The sequence below is a fragment of the Mytilus trossulus genome, chromosome 10 (genome assembly GCF_036588685.1).
Source record: "Mytilus trossulus isolate FHL-02 chromosome 10, PNRI_Mtr1.1.1.hap1, whole genome shotgun sequence".
Taxonomy (NCBI): Eukaryota; Metazoa; Mollusca; class Bivalvia; order Mytilida; family Mytilidae; genus Mytilus; species Mytilus trossulus.
Window position 1 is genome coordinate 52,464,433 of NC_086382.1, and position 20,570 is coordinate 52,485,002.

The window sequence follows — 20,570 nt, forward strand, 5'->3', positions numbered from 1 at the left end:
CACTGCCCTTTCCTTGATCTTGATATCTATATCACTAACGGAAAGCTGAATACTAAAATTTATGATAAAAAGGATGATTTTTCATTTCCTATCGTTAATTATCCGTTTTTAGATGGTGACGTTCCCTTGTCACCATCTTACGGTGTTTATATATCTCAACTTGTACGATTCGCTCGTGTATGTAACAATGTTTTAGATTTTAACGAGAGAAATTTATGTATTACTGAAAAATTATTACACCGGGGTTTTCGATATCACAAACTAGTCAAAACATTTACTAAATTTTATCATCGGTATAAAGACATCATTCGTAAATATAGCTCAACATGCAGACTTTTTATACGTTCAGGTATTTCACATCCAATTTTTTATGGAAATATTTTTTATAAAGCACAAAGGTGTCAGTATTCACCTCATAAACTTACAAAACCTTTGAATAGACTTATTAAGAAGGGATATAATTACGATACTGTTGTCAAGTCATTAAAGATTGCATATTTTGGCGTTAATATTGAGTCACTGATAAGGTATTTGCGTCGGAACTAAACACATTTATTCTAAAAACAGTTGTTGGCATGACACGGGTTATGTTCTTCTCATATATGTTATGATGGTATGATACTAAACCCCTTACGGAAAGGATTGTGCCTGATGTTCATATGATGAAATCATAATCTTTCAGTCAGTTTAATTGAAGTCTGAAGCAGGCATGTCAGTTAACTGCTAGTAGTCTTGTTATTTATGTATTGTTGTCATTTTGTTTATTTTCTTTGGTTACATCTTCTGACATCAGACTCGGACTTCTCTTGAACTGAATTTTAATGTGCGTATTGTTATGCTTTTACTTTTCTACACTGGTTTGAGGTATAGGGGGAGGGTTGAGATCTCACAAACATGTTTAACCCCGCCGCATTTTTGCGCCTGTCCCAAGTCAGGAGCCTCTGGCCTTTGTTAGTCTTGTATTATTTAAATTCTAGTTTCTTGTGTACAATTTGGAAATTAGTATGGCGTTCATTATCACTGAACTAGTATATATTTGTTTAGGGGCCAACTGAAGGACGCCTCCGGGTGCGGGAATTTCTCGCTACATTGAAGACCTGTTGGTGACCTTCTGCTGTTGTGTTTTTTTTATTTTGGTCGGGTTGTTGTCTCTTTGACACATTCCCCATTTCCATTCTCAATTTTATTATTCTGTCAACATATCGTTGTCAGTATAATGAAATTTGACGCGACTGTCATACAAATGAGAGGTTTAGCTAGCTTAAAACCAGGTTTAATCCACCATTTTCTATGTAAGAAAATGCTTTTACCAAGTCAGGATTAACATAATTTAACCTTTTTTTTTTATTTATATCCAATATTAAGAAATTTACCTGTGAAGTCACTTTTGTGGCGTGTATCTAGTCATGTGACGGATAGTCCGTGGTTCTGATGTGCTGTTTTTATGAACTGCCCTTTGTTGTTTTACTTGTTTGTTTTTATTCTGTGATTATCGTATCGAAATGTACAATCGTACTGTTTATTGTGTATTTTTCTGTCCTGAATGTTCTTACATTTAATTGCACTGTATTCGGTGTTGACATGAACATCAATAATGAGGTCATTTTTATAAATTTCCTGTTTACAAAACTTTGGATTTTTCGAAAAACTAAGGATTTTCTTATCCCAGGCATAGATTACCTTGGCCGTATTTGGCACAACTTTTTGGAACGTTGGATCCTCAATGCTATTCAACTTTGTACTTGTTTGGCTTTATAAATATTTTGATTTGAGCGTCTTATGTAGACGAAACGCGCATCCGGCGTACTAAATTATAATCCTGGTACTTTTCATAACTATTCCCACCACTGGGTCGATGCCATAGCTGGTGGACGTTTCGTCCCCGAGGGTATCACCAGCCCAGTAGTCAACACTTCGGTGTTGACATGCATATCATCAATGTGGTCACTTTTACAAATTTCCTGTTTAAAAAACTATGGATTTTTCGAAAAACTAAGGATTTACTTATCCCAGGCATAGATTACCTTAGCCGTATTTGGCACAGCTTTTTTGGAATTTTTCAATGCTCTCCAATTTTGTACTTGTTTGGCTTGATAAATATTTTGATATGAGCGTCACTGATGAGTCGTATGTAGAAAAAAAAACGCGCGTCTGGCGTACTAAATTATAATCCTGGTACCTTTGATAACGATTTATTGCACTTCTGAATCAGTGTTTCTGTTGTTTCATCGTTTTCCTTCTATAGTTGATGTGTTTCCCATGGTTTAACTTTGAAACCCAGATTTGTGACTTTCCTACAGCAGTATATACCTCTGTTGCCTTTGTATATGACAGTTATTATCCATTTTTCTTATTTGTTTGTGCTTTTGATTTTGCCCTTTATTTAGGGACTTTCCTTTTGTTAAAATTTTCCTGGGAGTTCAGTATTTTTGGGATTTTTCTTTTTTCTAATATTACAGATTGAGAAATTACTGAATTAGGAAAACATTTTAATTCACAGACTGCATTATTCAGAAACAAGACATCATAAATGAACGACACTGTAACGTTATGCTAGCTTTTTTTCTTACTAAGAATACCATGTATGAAATATGCCTCACCTGAATAGAAACACATTAATAGTATTGATTAGGAACCCCGAAGCATCTTAATGTTAATTTCATGTTTGAATAAAATCTTTATGATTTATACCTCTAATAAATAAATTAAGTGTATCGACGGTGGGAATCCCTAGGACCAATTAAGTTCAAATTTATTTTAAAGAAGTGTTATGTGAAATACTTGTGTAAACCGTAGTCAAGTATAATAGTTCATATAATTGCAAGAAGGAAGATCAATTATTGTAAGTTGTCAATTAGATCATTGATGAGTTTTAGCATCCATATCTGTATCAAAATACCTGTGAAGCACAACTTTGATTGCTTATCAAATTAACGTTAATAATTTAACTGAATAATCGGGAGTAGTTGGAAGGTTCGAGTATAATGTTCGTGTAAGAACCCTTATGATATTTAGGTACTTCATACATTGAAGAAAGGTGAATAAAAATGCAGCAGGTATAAAATTGAGAATGGAAATGGGGAATGTGTGAAAGAGACAACAACCCGACCATAGAACAGACAATAGCAGAAGGTCACCAACAGGTCTTTAATGCAGCGAGAAATTCCCGCACTTGGAGGCGTCCTTCACCTGGTCCCTAAACAATATATATACTAGTTCAGTAAAAATGAAAGCCATACTCCAAATTGTACACAAGAAACTAAAATAAAAAATAATGCAAGACTGACAAAGGCCAGAGGCTCCTGACTTTGGAAAGGCGCAAAAATGTGGCAGGGTTAAACATGTTGATGAGATCTCAACCCTCCCCCTATACTTCTAGTCAATGTAGACAAGTAAACGCATAACAATACGCACATTAATATTCAGTTCAAGAGAATCCGAGTCTGATGTCAGAAAATGTAACAAAATAAAATAAACAAAATGACAATAATACATAAATAACAACAGACTACTTTTCGTTATTTTTTTTACATAAATAAGGCAGTTAGTTTTCTCGTTTGAATTGTTTTACATTGTCTTATCGGGGCCTTTTATAGCTGACTATGTGGTATGGGCTTTGCTCATTGTTGAAGGCCGTACAGTACCTATAGTTGTTAATGTCTGTGTCATTTTTGTCTTTTGTGGATAGTTGTCTCATTGGCAATCAAACCACATCTTCTTTTTTATACCAGTACTAACAGTTAACTGACATGCCAGCTCCAGACTTCAATTAAACTGAATGAAAGATTATGTCTTTATCATATGAATATCAGGCACAATCCTTCTATAAGCCTTGTAAAACAGTGGTTGTTGGTCGTTGCTGTCTTTCATATTTATATTTTCCATTCTTTTCTGAAAAATAATGCTGCTGATTTTTCTAGTTAATTGTTTTACATCACGTCATGTCTTGGTCTTTTATAGCTTGCTATAGGGTATTGATTTTGCTCATCATGACATGCCATAAAATGACATACAGTTGCTTTCATCAACATTATTTTGGTCTTTCATGAATAGTGGTCTCATTTGCCATCATATTGCATCTCTTTTTATATAAAAATTATATCAAAACCATTGTTAAGAGATTTTATGTAGCAACCAACATTTTTTTAAATTCATAAAAATGTATTTCCAACCATTAGGATTTGATCCCAAAGTCTTCTAGTGTTGTTCCTTTCTTGCTATTAACCTATTTTAACTTTTGTTTTACAATAATTACACAAACTGCTTACCAATGGAATAAGGGGGGAAACAAGATAAGTAAAATTGGTATTGTCTAAAGGCTGTTCCTTTATAACACTCATTGAGACATAGGGAAGGTGCTTTGAAAATACAAGTGCAGTCAAAATGTAAGTGAATTTCTAAATTTGGCTAAATAGGTGTTTGACCCATCTGAAAGTACCTTCACAGATTATCATGTTTGCTTTGATGCAACTTTTTATTCAAATCAATCAAGGGTATTTCAAGTTGTTTTCTAAAAACAGTGAGTTTTACTTAATATTTTAATATTTTCTTTTAATTAAAAAAATTGTGACCATGACCTTTTACTTGATATCAAAAGAGTTCTTCAATCAGCCCGATATCTTTCTATCTTTCATCCATACAAGCATCCTTTGAAAACCAACAAGAAACTCAATTTAACATTTGGTATTTTTTTAAAACAAAAAATATTTAAAACAAATGGACAAATTGAACTTTGACCACTACAACAATCACTTCTTCCCCTTCTCTATATCTTCAACCAATGTAAGTTTTGTTCCAGTTAAGAAATTGAATCTCAATATCTTATTGGAAATCATTTGTGAAAAAAACCTTCTTTTTACTTGAACAGTCACCTTGAACTTTGACTAACTGAACAAAAAAAATCATCAGTTGTATACCCATTCTATATAGTCAATTCAGATTAAGAGAAACGAAAAATTCATTGGGAAAGCATGAGTTACACCAATTGACAGTTATATGTTCCAATGTTGTTCTGATGGATGCATATTATTATACGATTTGCAGCTATTTGTTGAAAATTTGGAAAAGTTTCCAAACAGCACTGTTACTCTACTTGCTTATTATTAAATCAATTTTTTAGTGCTTTTGAATCAGACAGAATCACAAACAGGACTGAAAAAGGGACAACATATTGTTTCCAAAATACACTTTTTATAGAGCCATACTAAAAACATGCAGGATTAAACAAAGTACCAGTTCAATTTAAATATCAGCCATTTTTTCAATCTTTTTCTTTTAGTTGCCTGTTACAAAGATTACAACAAAGCATAGTAGTAATATCATATAGTGTTTACTACATGTAATTAGGTTGTGGTTACATAGCCTTGTTAAACAATCATCACTTTGAACAACTAAAACTGATGAAAATTGGAAATTGCACACATTTTAATCAACATATGTTTACAAAACTTGAAACACATATTGATTAAAGACAGTGCAATTTCAACTTTACTTGCAGTATCTAACATGAAGAATGCTTCTTTTGGCAATCACCATAATATTGTAAATCTTCAAAATTTAACACCAAACACCTGAACATTAGTTAAATAAGATAAATGTAATTGTATTATGGCTTCTTGTTAAAAAAGATAACATTAAAATATTGGTCTTTAATAATAACTGAACTGAACAATAGATAATACCAGTTAATAACATGAAATAAATAAATGTAAACAGTGCCTGCTGTTTAGAACAACTTGTCTTAAACTTGCATGTCCTTTATAACATTCAATCAAATTCTTTAATTTATGTATAACAGGTCCTCATTCTAGTGCAAGTTGTTTTACTGTGGCCAAATGCTTGGTGATCAATCAATTCAAGATTTTAAAAATCTGTCTGTCATGTCCATAGCTAGTGAAAAAATAGAAAGAAAAAAATACATTGTATTTTAATATCAAATACCTGGAAGCTTTAAGGACTTTTAATTGGGTTAGTAATGTGCACACATTTTAATCAACATATGTTTACAAAACTTGAAACACATATTGATAAAAGACAGTGCAATTTCAACTTTACTTGCAGAAGGCTACTAATGGGTCTTCAACACAGGGAGAAAATATCCATTTAAAACTGATTTTTATTTTTTAGCATGGCTGTTAAACTGTCCCAAGTTAGGGAAGGATTGTGTGCCTACAAACATGTTTAACCACACAGTGGATGTAGTTTATTGATCACATTTATTTCATTTAATGTTCAGTCCATAAATGCATGGCTGTTAGCTTTCTTATTTGAATTGTTTACATTTGTTATGTTGGGCCTTCCTTGCTGATCAGTTTTGGTCCTCAATGCTCTCCAACTTCTTTCTTTATTTGGCCTTCTTAACTTTTTTGGATTTGAGTGTCACTGATGAGTCTTTTGGAGATGAAATGCATGTATAAAAATACAAAATTGAATCCTGGTTTGAAGGCCGTACATTAACCTATAATGGTTCACTTTTTTTTTTAAATTGTTATTTGGATGGCGAGTTGTCTCATTGGCACTTACACCACATCTTCCTATATCTATATGATGATTGTATTTGCTATATTTACTTGTTTAAGTAAGTGACATAAAACATGCTTATTTCACAGAGTTCTATATTTAGTAACACTATTGAGCTATCTTACCTTTTGTAAAGTTTCCTTAATCAATTGTGTTTTGTTTGCCACATCACACTCTGGGTATGTTATCAGAATCTATAAAGATAAATACATGATATGTACAAAATTCTACAATGATATTCGTTTTGTGATAGGTGCTGTGAAAGTTTCACAAAATCCTGTCAAGGAACTCAGTAGCAGTAGATGATACATAAGTACGTCAATAGGTACTTAACAAGAATGTGCCCCTAGTACAGGGATGCCTTACTAGCACTATAATTTTCTATGTTCAGTGGACCATGAAATTGGGATCAAAACTCTATTTTGAAGTTGGTCTTAAAATTAGAAAGATCATACCATAAGAAACATATGTACCAAGTTTCAAGTTGATTGGAATGAATCAAACTACCTTGACCAAAAATTTTAACCTTAAGCAGAACAGACAGACATCAGAAGGAGGAACTAACAAACAAAGAACGCATAGACAAAAATCAAAGCAAACTGTATAAATTCTAAAACAGAAAGGGGTAGAGTGGCCCCACGAACTCCACCTATATTTCATATGATTTGTTATATTGTCCCATACATGAATATATATATATTGTTTTGGGGTGGGGATCTTGACCGTTACCAAATTTTGGTCATTTTGGTTTCTTGTGGATAGTTGTCTCATTGCCAATCATACCACATCTTTTTTTTTTATATATAAGAAACCTGGGAACAGTATATCTATAAAGTCAATATATATGTTCCTGAAGAAACTTCCAGATATTTTAACTGACCTATCAAAATTGAGAAGAAAATAATACCCCTTCAAATTGCAGCAATATGTTTAACTTGAAAAGCATTTAACATGCATTACCAACATTTATCACTGTTAAAAAAAATTGATACTGTTACCAGGAACATATATATTGATAGATAAACTGTTCCCAGCTGTTACTTGTCAATGCTTGTATTGGATTTTGACATTAAAATTGGCGTACAAAATATTTTCTGCTTTTTCTTTCTTTTAAACAATTTTGGTTTCCAATTTTAGTGTTTATATTCATTTACCATGCATAGCTGTATTTTGTCAACTATCTGGATTTTTTTTGGTTAAAAAACCCGGGATTACCCTTATCTGCTTCCGGAATCGAATCCGATATTGTAGTCTCGCGTCAGCCATTTTGTTTACAATGTTGTTTTTGACAGAAAGGAGATACGAATTTACTCGGATTTACACATTATTTATCGGTGATTTTCTGTATAAAGCTAGCGGTTGAACAAATTGAACATCGCTGTCATGAATAGTAATGATGAAAATAAGTTTGAGATCGTTTTTTTAGGAAACTTTGGTAAAAATGTTTGCAAAGTTATGTTTTTATTTTCTTTCAAGGTCTGTCGGGCGTAGCTAGTAATTAAGTAGAAAATCAGACTGCAAAAGTGGAAGGTCACAGACCCCAGACCACCGCTAATTTGAACCCCTGCGTCCAAATTAAAAAGAAACAAAAATTTCGTCTTCTAATTCAAAATTGCCGACAACAGCGTGATCAGTTGAACTTATATACGTAGTTGACTACGTATTGACGACAAACAATATTCCTACGAGTTTTGCAATTTGGGAAATCTTAACTACTTGTCTTTAGAAATTTTCGTCGATGAAATATTTCATACATTTGTTATTTGACATCTTAGCCAAAAGCTCAGGGGATAATAAACTACATAAGGATTCCTAATGTGCTCTACTTCCTATGTGCAACTATAAAACTTTTGGGAAAATCGACGATCATTTAAGGTTTTTCTGGTCATATTTTTTGTAATCCAGAATGAAAAGTATGAAAAAACTGTCCAATTAGTTATATAATATATAGTAGACAGCTAGATAATAACAATGGCACCTATTTCAGCATTTATTGGGTAGCACACAAATCCAGGGTGCTCGCATAAGGCAGCTTAACTGCCTAAAAATAATGCTCCTAGGTTGGGCATAAAAACATAGAACAAACAGACTATCAATCACTATACTGCCCTCTTTATCTTTCTCATAGTTGAAAGCAAATAGGTACCACTGTTAAATGAATGATTGAAAAATCTAAAGAGATTCATTGACAATATCTCAAAACCTAGGAAACAGACCTTTAATTTTTTTCTGCTTTGTAGGTCTGTTATCTATTCTATTGTCAGTTTTGAAACTGTCTTCTTCAAAGCTACTTATTTTCTTACAGAGTAGCAAACATCCTCACATATTATAGAGCTGACAACATACCTTTGTGTTTATGAAATTTAGTATTTCTTTTGTGTCTACCATTTCTTTTAACAAGTCTTCAACTTGTTCATCCTACAAATAAAAATAAATGAAAAAGGAACAAAGAGATCTAGAGACTCTTATTTCTGAACAGGGCTGTTACATAAAATTACATATATCAAGACCATGTAAAATCACTTAGAAATCTCATTGTTAGGATATGGTTTTTTTTTTAATTGAAATTGTTAAGAGAAACTGCCTCTGTAAATGGTAACTGATTTCAAAGTGCCTTTCTTGTGTGCTTTGGGTTTTAATGGAACAGCACTTATATAATTGTTTAAAATCATAAAGTGTTGACACTAAGATGTCTTCAACATGTTAAAGTAGGCAGACAATTCTGAAAAAGACAACCCCATGGACAGCAGCATTGCTTATTGATTCAAAGTCTCTGTATATTAGACAATATAATTTTTACTCTTTTTGAATCCCCTACTCGGTCCATTTCAAAGAACTTGACAGTAGAACATGCAAATTAAGATGAATAAATTTGTAGTCTGGCAGTGCTGTATAATTTCAAATTTTAGAACCATTTATCAGTACATTTGCCACTTACCGAGTTTTGTAAACTCTTTCTTTTCTTTCTTCCTGAACTAGTGTTTGAGTGACAATCATTTCCTATAAGAAGATATATTTGATTTTGTTTTATTTCATAAAGATTTCCAATGCAAATTGTCAAGATACAGAGGTTGTAAATAAGAATAACACAATATAGGAAATAAAAAAAGTCCCTGGGAATCATAAATATGATAGTCAATACAGACACCAAGTGCAGCACTCTTTGGACCAAGTTAGCATTAAGAGCAATTAGGGTATATTTCAGTTTTCATTTATGTCTGAGAACCAACATCTATGATTAATACTAAGAATACTGCCTTTAAAAGTTCATATGAATGTACATAAATGGAGTACAAGTGGTACTGTAAATCACCTAATTTTGTATACAATTTTTTTGTTATTAAAGGGCAATAACTCCAATAAGGAATCCTCAGATGATTTCCTCCATTTATCCTATTAGTAGATATTTTAATAATAAATGAAATAAAAGGTAAAATTGTCATTACAGGACAAAAACTAATATAAAATTTGGTCTGACAGTTTTGATGTAAAAAGTTAGAGCTCAACATTCTGAACATTTTTGCCATGTCACATCTTCTCTACTGATAAAGGTTTTCAAAATTATAGACAAACTTATTTTTCCCCACTTTCTCTTTTTAGCCATGTCTTCCATCTTGGTTGTAAAAAGGTCTAAAAAAGAAACATGAGAAATGACACATTACACATATACATTTAAACAAGATTTGTGACATGTAATACAAACCATCCATTGAAGGTCTTTTCTTTGAACCTGCTGTGACACATGATACATAACTAGTGGATGGTTTTGGAGACTGACATGGTTGTGATGACTGAGTAGTATTCTCAACAGAAGTTGAATCATTCTGTGCTAATTCACTGCTCTCTGAGATAATTGGGCTTGCTATGTTGAAAATAAGAATAACATTTTTTTCATATCAAAGATTGTTATTAACGTTCAAAATAAATGTAGTAAAGGGTTGTAAATTCATTTAACCAAGCAAGTATTTTTGCGGTTTATTTGTTTATTGCAATGACTATTAATGAGAACCAAGTACTATATATCTAATTGCATAAATCGGTCTGAAAAATGTTGAATCTGGAACAACAATTGGTCTGAAGAAATAGCAAAAATAAGTTCAATATTTTGTAAAATTACTTGATTTTTCTGGTTTGTATCAAATCCTAGCTGATTATATCAGTCAGGGATATAACTCTATCATGTCTATAGGGTTATTACAGGAAAATAACATACATTTGTTATTGTGGACTAAAAAATGAAAGAACTGTGATAACACACGTATTTTACATATACAATATACATCATAAGTTTAGTTAAAATGTATTCAAGTTCTATTGATATTACTATTGCCTTTATGTTTACTTAATTATTGAAAGATATAACAGTTCATAGTATTCGAATTTTGAATAGTACACCTATATGTTATTACAGAAAAAATATGCCTGTAATAACTATAGGGTGTTATCACGGCTTCTCTTTATCACTTCAAAGCATTTGCTCAGACATAAATCATGCTTAATTACAATGTATTTAAATTCATTGTAAGAAATAATGACCAGAGCATGTATTGAGGTTCTGCGCAAGTTTCTCAGTAATTCCCAAGTGCCTTATATATTAATAAGTTACATTCCTTTAATAACTAAGCCTTGATATCACAGCTAAGTTAATTCCTTAATAGCCTTGCTTCATTGATTTACCATGGTTAATCAAAAATTTATTAATTCAATTTAAAAATTAATTATCAAGGCTATGCATTTAGTTTCTGCTCAAAGTCTCAAGAGTTCCCTAGAGTCCACTATAGATTAAATAATTTTACAAATAACAAACATATGTTATTACAGATTTAGAAAATTTAAAGAAAAGTATCTGTAATAACACATGTATAAGTTATTTTCTATAATAACCCTATAGAGTTATATCTGTTTGTATATCTTGCACTTTTTAATTTCAGAATCTAATGCATTTTGTGTATATAATTCAACCAATGAAGTTTCATTATTTTTATTTTGGTGAACCAACAATGAGATAACCAATAGTTCTTTAGATTCTGAAAAGGCAAATTGGAAAGATAAGGACACATCATAACAACAATTTAATATTTTTTTGAATTATGTAAAAAGTTTATTCTTGAAAGTTATTTTGTTGTGACAATAACTCCAAAAAGGACAAATGACAGGAAAGTGCATAAAGTCAGCATTTTTTTCTTCATATTTTGACGCAAGTATGACAAAATAAGAGTTTAAGTTTTGTCTTATTCATGTAATTTTTTTTATATTTCAGGCAAAAGTTTTGAGGGCGTTCTAAACCAAGCCTTAATGCTCTTTTTACTTCAGGACAGTCATGAAACCTGTGGTTTTTTTTTTCAAAATTAAAGGCAATCCTTATTCTGTAATATAGACGGCAATGGAATATATCAACCGAATAGTTAACCCTTCTTTTTATGTAAAATAAGCAAGCTTCCTTTTTTCATGTTTTTTAAATTGAAGCAAGATATTTTATCTTACCTGCCCTTTCAAGAATCTCCCACTGTTCTTTTTTTGCTTTAATCAAATTAATTTCTATCCCTTCCTCAGTTACTTTAGATGATGACTTGACAGGTTGAATTTCACGTCTGAATATACACAAAAAAAAAATAAAAAATTTCAACTTGCTCTAGCACGACATTGATGACTGGTATTGTATTTTAAATGATGAGGCAGGGTAGCAAAGGAAGTAATATTTCTGGACATGAGTTGTGGGTCAATTCTGGTTATATTTCTTTTTGATATCAGCAAAATTACTCAAAGAAAGTATGTTGGACGTTGAGGTAGCCTATCTGCCACATCCATTTTAATAGAATAGCCTGGAATTATTATTTACCAAATTTGTTTTTCTCATTAATAATATTGCATTACTTGATAGATCTATCATAGTGTAAGAAGATGACACTAGAGAAAGAATATAATCATTAGAACAGGTAAGAAGACGAAGTACATGGAGTCTAGCTAATGCCCAACCCTGACCTTGGGAGATAGGTTGTCTATTAGTATCTGTGTGCAGAACATAAACATGCACTACATTGCAGCACTTGAAAACACACAAAAGAAATAGTCTGAGAATAAGTAATAAACTGTTATCACAGAGATGTGTCTCACCTTTTTGTAATTTTGATAATGCAAATGTTGAAATTCAAATGGCAATACTTTAACATGTAAGTTATGCAAATATTCAAAGTCGATGAATAATGACTGAAGGTACATGGCTAAACAATCTCCATGGAATGAGATATGCCAATGCTAATACAACTGCATACCAATTACCATTGACTCATTATAAGAGGTTCCCTTTAAACAAACCTAAACACAAACATTAACTTGTAAACTATGTAAAAGTTCAAAGTCAATGAATCATGATCAGGGGTGAGACTATATAATCTCCATGGAAACAATATAAATGCCAATACATTTGAAAACCAAATATCATTGACTTAACATTAGCAGTTCATCTTAAACTGATCTAATCACAAACTAATACATGTAAACTAAGCAAAAGTTTCAAGGTCAATAGACCATGACTGAGGGGGCAGGGCCAAATATTCTCCATGGAAATGAGATGTTAACTTAGCAAAATTTTCAAAGTCTAGACCATGACTGAGGGGGTGGAGTCCAAAAATTCTCCATGAAAATGAGATATGCCAATGCTTATACAACTGCATACCAAATATCATTGACCTACCACTAGTGGTTCCCCATAAATTGACCTAATCACAAACTAATACATGTAAACTATGAAAAGTTTCAAAGCCAATAGACCTTGACTAAGGGGATGGGGACAAATAATCTCCATGGTAATGAGATGTGCCAATGTTAATACAACTGCATACCAAATATCATTGACCTACCACTAGTGGTTCATCATGAACTAGACCTAAGCACAATTTTATACATTGTTGATGCCGTTGCCACCGCTGCCATCGCCGCCAACAGCATACCTATGTCTCGCTTTTTGACTTCATCAAGGCAAGACAAAAACATGATAATGCAAGAATTGATTAAAAAATAATGTCAGTAGTCAAACTAGATGAAAATACATACAGAAAAAGTATGGATCAAGATGTCTATACCAGACACATCAACAGTGTGACATTAAGCCTTTATGGATCATGAACATGTGATGTTTTTATTACTTACTGTAATTTTATTTCCCAGGCAAACACTGTTTCAGGAGTTGTATCCTTGTGGAGGTTTAAGAACTCTACATTTCTGAAAGACAACATATAAGATACTGCAGGTCTCCCAACAGATAAATTCTTATCATCAACACGTATTGATCTAGCTTGATAATACTACTAAACCTCAAACATAAAATATTTTTAATAAAAAAATGTTCTAATCACAAGTTTAACAACCTATAAACTTTACATCCATGTCATTTGGTTTCGTGGGAATAATTGTCTCATTGTCAATCATAACATATCTTCATATTTGTCACCTTTAAGAAAAGGCTATGGATTGCTTTCTTATTTATGAAATGCTTTTCCTATATCTTTATCCAATTAACATAATTTCATTTTTTTATGGATTGAAATAAATTTGCATGTTCTTGGATATTTGATTTTGTGGTTTTGCCAATCTATGCATACAAAGCCTATATAAATTTGTAATTCATTCATCACTTATATTTGTGTTTCACATGAACCCACAAAAACCATGAAAAATTGGCATCCAACAAATAATAATGAATTCACAGTATGTTAAAAAGTGTGATGATCTAATCATAAATGCTGTTCAATTGGCCAGACTAACTTACAATGTGCTAAAGTGAGCCGTGACCTTCAATTGGCCAAAGACTAACTTACAATGTGCTTATGTGAACCGTGACCTTCAATTGGCCAAAGACTAACTTACAATGTGCTAAAGTGAACTGTGACCTTCAATTGGTCAAAGACTAACTTACAATGTGCTAAAGTGAACCGTGACCTTCAATTGGCCAAAGACTAACTTACAATGTGCTAAAGTGAACTGTGACCTTCAATTGGCCAAAGACTAACTTACAATGTGCTAAAGTGAACTGTGACCTTCAATTGGCCAAAGACTAACTTACAATGTGCTAAAGTGAACCGTGACCTTCAATTGGCCAAAGACTAACTTACAATGTGCTAAAGTGAACTGTGACCTTCAATTGGCCAAAGACTAACTTACAATGTGCTAAAGTGAACCGTGACCTTCAATTGGCCAAAGACTAACTTACAATGTGCTAAAGTGAACCGTGACCTTCAATTGGCCAAAGACTAACTTACAATGTGCTAAAGTGAACCGTGACCTTCAATTGGTCAAAGACTAACTTACAATGTGCTAAAGTGAACTGTGACCTTCAATTGGCCAAAGACTAACTTACAATGTGCTAAAGTGAACCGTGACCTTCAATTGGTCAAAGACTAACTTACAATGTGCTAAAGTGAACTGTGACCTTCAATTGGCCAAAGACTAACTTACAATGTGCTAAAGTGAACCGTGACCTTCAATTGGTCAAAGACTAACTTACAATGTGTTAAAGTGAACCGTGACCTTCAATTGGTCAAAGACTAACTTACAATGTGCTAAAGTGAACCGTGACCTTCAATTGGCCAAAGACTAACTTACAATGTGCTTAACTGAACCATGACATTCAATTGGCCCAAGACTAACTTACAATGTGCTAAAGTGAACCATGACCTTCTGTCTATCAAACATACAGTCCAGTGACATAACGTTCTTCAAAGGAATTAGTGCTTTAATCTGCTCCTCCTGCAACAAAGATTTGATCATTTGAATGGTTATACACAAGTAACTTTAAGGGTTCCTTTATAGCTTGCTGTTTGGTGTGAGCCAAATCTCCATGTTGAAGACCGTACCTTGACGTATAATGGTTTACTTTTATAAATTGTTACTTGGATGGAGAATTGTTTTATTGGCACTCATACCACATCTTCTTATATCTATGATAACAGCTAAGAGAAAAACCATCGTTAAAAATTATTGAATCATAAATCTATGATCTGGAAATTAAGAAATTTCTGTGAGCATTTTTTATTGCAATTTTGCGATTTTGACATGATCAACCAAAGGAGTAAGTTCGGTAAGGGCCATATTTGGCCCCAATTATAAAGTTCATAGTTACAAGACAATAAATGTTTTAAGTTGCCTTAAAGACGTGTTAGAAAGTTAAACAGGGCTGTTTTTGTCAAAGTTTAATTCTACCACGTTGATTTTTACATCCAAAAAAGGTCAAGATAAGGGATTTTGATGAAATTTGACAAAATCAGCTAGATTTCAACCAAATAAAGGACCAGGAAATATAGAGCGCAGGCGTCGACAAGCTTAAGATTCAAATAAGACGTGTAAAATGTCTTCACAAACATTATTTATAAAGATCTTTGTTGTCGACGTATGCGCTCTATGTTTCTTGTCCAATAATTTATATAAATTTAGCCATTTTCATTGATTTTTTCGTGAAAAATCAAGATGAGTACAACTTGTGACGTCATAATAAAACTCAGAAACGTAAAATTTTCAACAAAATGGTTTATATCCTACCTAGTCAATCTATTACCTTCAATTTATCGTGATATTGGTCGAGAAATCCGAATTTGAAATTTACGCTAAAAAAGAGGGCCATTTTAGGACCTTATCGAACATACTCCTTTAAATTATAACAAGAATGTGTCCCCAGTAAACCTATACACCACTCACTTTATCATTTTCTATGTTAAGTTGACTGTGAAATTAGGGTAAAGACTATAATTTGGCTTAAAAATTAGAAAGATCATATCATAGCCAAAGTGTGTATTGATTTTCAAGTTCATCGGATTTCAACTTCATCAAAAACTACCTTGGCTAAAAACTTTAACCTGAAGCGGGCCAGACAGACAAATGGAAGAACCAACAGACGTACAGACCAGAAAAAATAATGCCCCTCTACTATCGTAGGTGGGGGATAATTATTGTGATTTTATAAAAAAGCTGCATAGATATAAGAAAACCAGTTATAGTCATTTTGAAACTCACCTAGTCAAATTATTAGCATAAAATAAACACTGTGTTGCCTTTTACATGTTTGAGCTTGGGACTTACCATTTCAGTTATTTTGATGCTGTAGGGTAAATTATTCAGACTAAATATCTTTTCTGAAATAAATAAAAAATCGTAAATAATTATTAGTCAATTGATTACATTGTTATCTTTTAATATATAAGAAAAGTGTTTATTAAACCTACAAATGAATAGACCAATAGTAAGTGTAATTGTGTGGCTTTCATTACCTGCAGTATGATAATTTCTAGAACAATATATTGTGTATATAACATCCTAATACCAATGTTACAATATTCAGCAGATTTATGCAAATATTGGAAGACTAATACATGATTCAACTTTGATAACTTATTGAAGAATGACTGTATTATTTCTATGGAGAAATAACATATATCAAAGTGCTTGTAGGCACAGAAAGGTACATTAAAGATTGCGTCAATTTTTCAGTGGGGTGTAAAATTAAATATTTCAACATCAAGCATTAGTTGTAGTTGATTTAATTATAATTCTGGACAATGTGAGATAACTCTAATTTTTAAAGATGACTTTAACAATGTCATCATCTATATTTTTAGAACAGATATCATGGATATTAGATTCCTTCTTGCAAAAGTTATGTAATTTTGTTGACAGGTTTAACATCATTTTGTGACTTGAATATCTGAGCATATATTACATTGATAAATTTCTGGAAATGTTCATGGATAGGATGTATAGAACGTTATGATCAATGCACTATATTTTATGTATCAGAAAGGTAGGGATAAGTCTTGGAAAATTTAGATATCAAGTCTTTAGGTATGGTTTTAATTGCATTTCATGCCATCTTTACCACAAAATGTGGTGCACATTGAATAAAATGCCTCATGGGTTAATTCTAAAGTGTGAACCACATTTTTTAAGTCAATTTCAGAAGAGAGAAAAATGATTAGTCGTACGTTAATATCAAATTCTAGATTCTGTTTGTAAAGAGTAAATCATGAAAAAAAACATTGATGGCCCAATGTCAAAATTAAATCTATGAGCTGATAGATAAAAAAAAATGGCTAATCAGAAGACATGCTACCTCCCAAATTAATTGTTTGTAATAAAAAGATGTTATTATTAAGCAATACATTTCCTAAACCATCGAACATTTTCTGCTACTATAAACCCCTGACAATTAATGACTGTTTTAAGTTTATTACCAACAACTAATTTAAAAATATACATGTGTCCAAAGTACTTACTCTCATCTAAAATTTCCACTGGTAGCTCTATATTATCTTCCTCAACACCAGATATTGTCATTTTAATACTGTTACTGAATTCTTCTAATTTTTTCCTCCATATAGGATCCAATGTCATGTTAATTGCCTTCTTTGGGAGGTCCATTGCATAATCTGACAGTTTTTCTATATCATGGTCTCCCCTTAAAAAAAAACAGCTTTTCAGATCTTTTGTTTCTATTAATTTTTGTAATGGTTTCTTGGGATGTCATGTCACTCATGTATATATTTCAAAATAAATATTTTCTAGGTTATCTTATGTTATATTGATGCTTGTTTTAATGCACTGGTTATAAAACTTTAGACTATTATAATTATAAATATTGTATTTCCTGTAATAATGGAGGGTTGCTGCTCACATGGAAGCTATCAAACTATAAGTTCCAAGTGGTGAAATTGAAATAATTCCTTCGTTAATTTTATGGAGGCCATCACCAGTTGGGTGACAGTTATTGAATATCTGTTTCACAGATGAATTGAATAGCTTCCAAATGTCATAACTACAATTCTGTCCCATTTTCACTGAATTTGACCTACAGAATTAGACTTTATATATATACCAAGTCTGTACTAAGATGAGCAACACATCAAGTGCCACTAATGTATAACAGGATATACTTACCCTTCCAGAGCACCTGGATAACCCCAGGTTTTTGTTGGGATTCATGTTTTTTTTTGGTGTTTATTTTACTATTGTTTGTTTGTTGGTCTTTTTTCTTTTTTAGCCATGATGTTTTTCAGTTTATTTTCAAGTCATGAGTCAGAATGTCCCTTTGGGATTTTTGTATCTTTCTCACCTCTCTCATTTGTCTATTTGTATATATAGTCTTTGAACATTCTAAATAAACAATAATGTATTCCTGGTAGCAATACAATCTTTAAACATGTTAAAATACAAGATTGGTATTTTTTTTACTGGTAGTGATGTGTAACGAACAATTTCAAAAGTAGTCTTCCTTGTTTGTTTTTTTTATCTGCTCCTAAATACATAGATAAGATTTTTAATCATTCAATTGCATGTACATTAATTCTTAAATACCTTTTGGTTATTTCTGTAAATGTCTGAAATGAAAAAGTATAATCATTGATAATGTTCAATATGTTTTAATAAGTAAATTCAAGATAAATATTTCGTTTTTTTTTAACATTGCATTTTCATATTCAAAATTCTAATTGATGTGTATACAAAAGAAAGTATATATTGTTATTACTGTGTTTGTCTGAAATTTGCATATTTTAGTCCTTCTTTTCTCAGAAGCTCCAATTTATCCTTTTATAAATGTATTTGCATGCTGTATATATATATATTCGTATCTAAAGCAGATTTCTTCTGCTTAAACTGAACTGTCTGAGACTGAGTTGTCACAACCTAACGCTTGTAAAGGGTAAAAAGAGGTTCATTAGAATCTACTATTAGCTGTGATGTGAAAGTCTATACAAAAAGGACAACAAACAATAAACTCATGATAAATACCAGGATTGAAATTTTATATTTACGCCAAACGCGAGTTTTGTCTACAAAAGACTCATCAGTGACGCTTGAATCAAAACATGTTTAAAAAAGCCAAATAAAGTACGAAGTTGAAGACATTTGAAAAGATTTGATTCGAATTTAGAGTAAAATGAGAAACTAACCGGGTTCCCCTTTCATACACCATCATACAATAAGAGTTATAAATACATATATTCATTAAGATTGATTGAGTATGTTCATCAAGATAACTTACCAATAATGTCCTAGCAGGATCAGTGTCTGATATAATATCAGAGATCAGCTTCTTCACATTTATAAGATCTTTCTCCACTATTTTCTTTTTATTTTCACATTGTGTGATCAGCTGATTGGTCATTTTACAATTGTAGGCAATCATCCCACTTATTCTGTCTACCATATACTCATTCAACATGTTTTTCAGTAATTTTATCTCTTTAGAAATATGATCATTTCTCAGTGTTCTACCTGCCTATAAAACAATGATAACATATATTGATATAAAGCTGGTTACAATGATTTTACAGAATCAATATAACTTCAAATCTGTGCCCCATTGTGACGTCATTCGCTAATCTATGTCCTTTAAAAAAGATACAGCCTCAAATCTGTGTCCTATTTTCAAATTAGTTTTCAATCATGACGCCATTCACAAATTTTTGTCTGTTTAAAAAGAGACTGCCGAAAATCCCTTTATTTAAAAAAAAAATCAGTTGGTTTCGCCATGTGTATGCCCATGAAATAACTGGCAACCCTATTTTTTATTTGATTGAGACAAAATGAGGAAATTTTGTAGGTTATCCATATCATGCATATCTTTGATCCATTCACAATGTTTGCCAAAAAAATTGACCCTAGAAGTTTCAGAGGGGAAGATAAACATGATACAATTGTGACTTTCCATAGCTCAGGTTTCAAAATATGAAGTGAGTGAAATTTGCCTGTGTACATGTAAATGTCTTTCCCATTTTTAGTCTGTTTTTTTATTGACAATATGTGCATGTGTATATACATGTATATAATTCTACTGTACCTGTTCAGTATGCATAATTCCATTCCAATGTTCAACAGCACCTTCCAACTGTCTTTGTTTCATATGCAGTCCTGGTAATAAAGTCAACTCCATTTTACTCTGTAATAAAAAATACCAGAAAAGAAACTTTAAACAATGCCAAAATAGATCTATAATAATGCACATCTTCTTTTAATGTTTATATTCCACATAACATGCATAAGTGAAAACGGAAAACAAATTTATA

General features: G+C 31.9%; 1 protein-coding gene across 1 annotated transcript in view; it reads right to left on the reverse strand.

Annotated features, from left to right (window-relative positions):
• Positions 1-5,628: 5,628 nt before the first annotated feature.
• LOC134687600 (tripartite motif containing 13-like) overlaps positions 5,629-20,570 on the reverse strand; it is a 31,810-nt gene continuing 16,868 nt past the window's right edge. The window contains exons 3-15 of the mRNA XM_063548020.1: positions 20,345-20,443; positions 19,547-19,783; positions 18,859-18,881; positions 17,781-17,962; positions 16,591-16,643; positions 15,170-15,264; positions 13,669-13,740; positions 12,004-12,110; positions 10,223-10,381; positions 9,458-9,519; positions 8,866-8,937; positions 6,645-6,713; positions 5,629-5,889 (exon numbers count right to left, since the gene is read on the reverse strand). Coding sequence (XP_063404090.1) covers positions 5,878-5,889; positions 6,645-6,713; positions 8,866-8,937; positions 9,458-9,519; positions 10,223-10,381; positions 12,004-12,110; positions 13,669-13,740; positions 15,170-15,264; positions 16,591-16,643; positions 17,781-17,962; positions 18,859-18,881; positions 19,547-19,783; positions 20,345-20,443 — 1,242 coding nt within the window. The 3' untranslated portion in view covers positions 5,629-5,877. The remainder of the gene's footprint in view (positions 5,890-6,644; positions 6,714-8,865; positions 8,938-9,457; positions 9,520-10,222; positions 10,382-12,003; positions 12,111-13,668; positions 13,741-15,169; positions 15,265-16,590; positions 16,644-17,780; positions 17,963-18,858; positions 18,882-19,546; positions 19,784-20,344; positions 20,444-20,570) is intronic.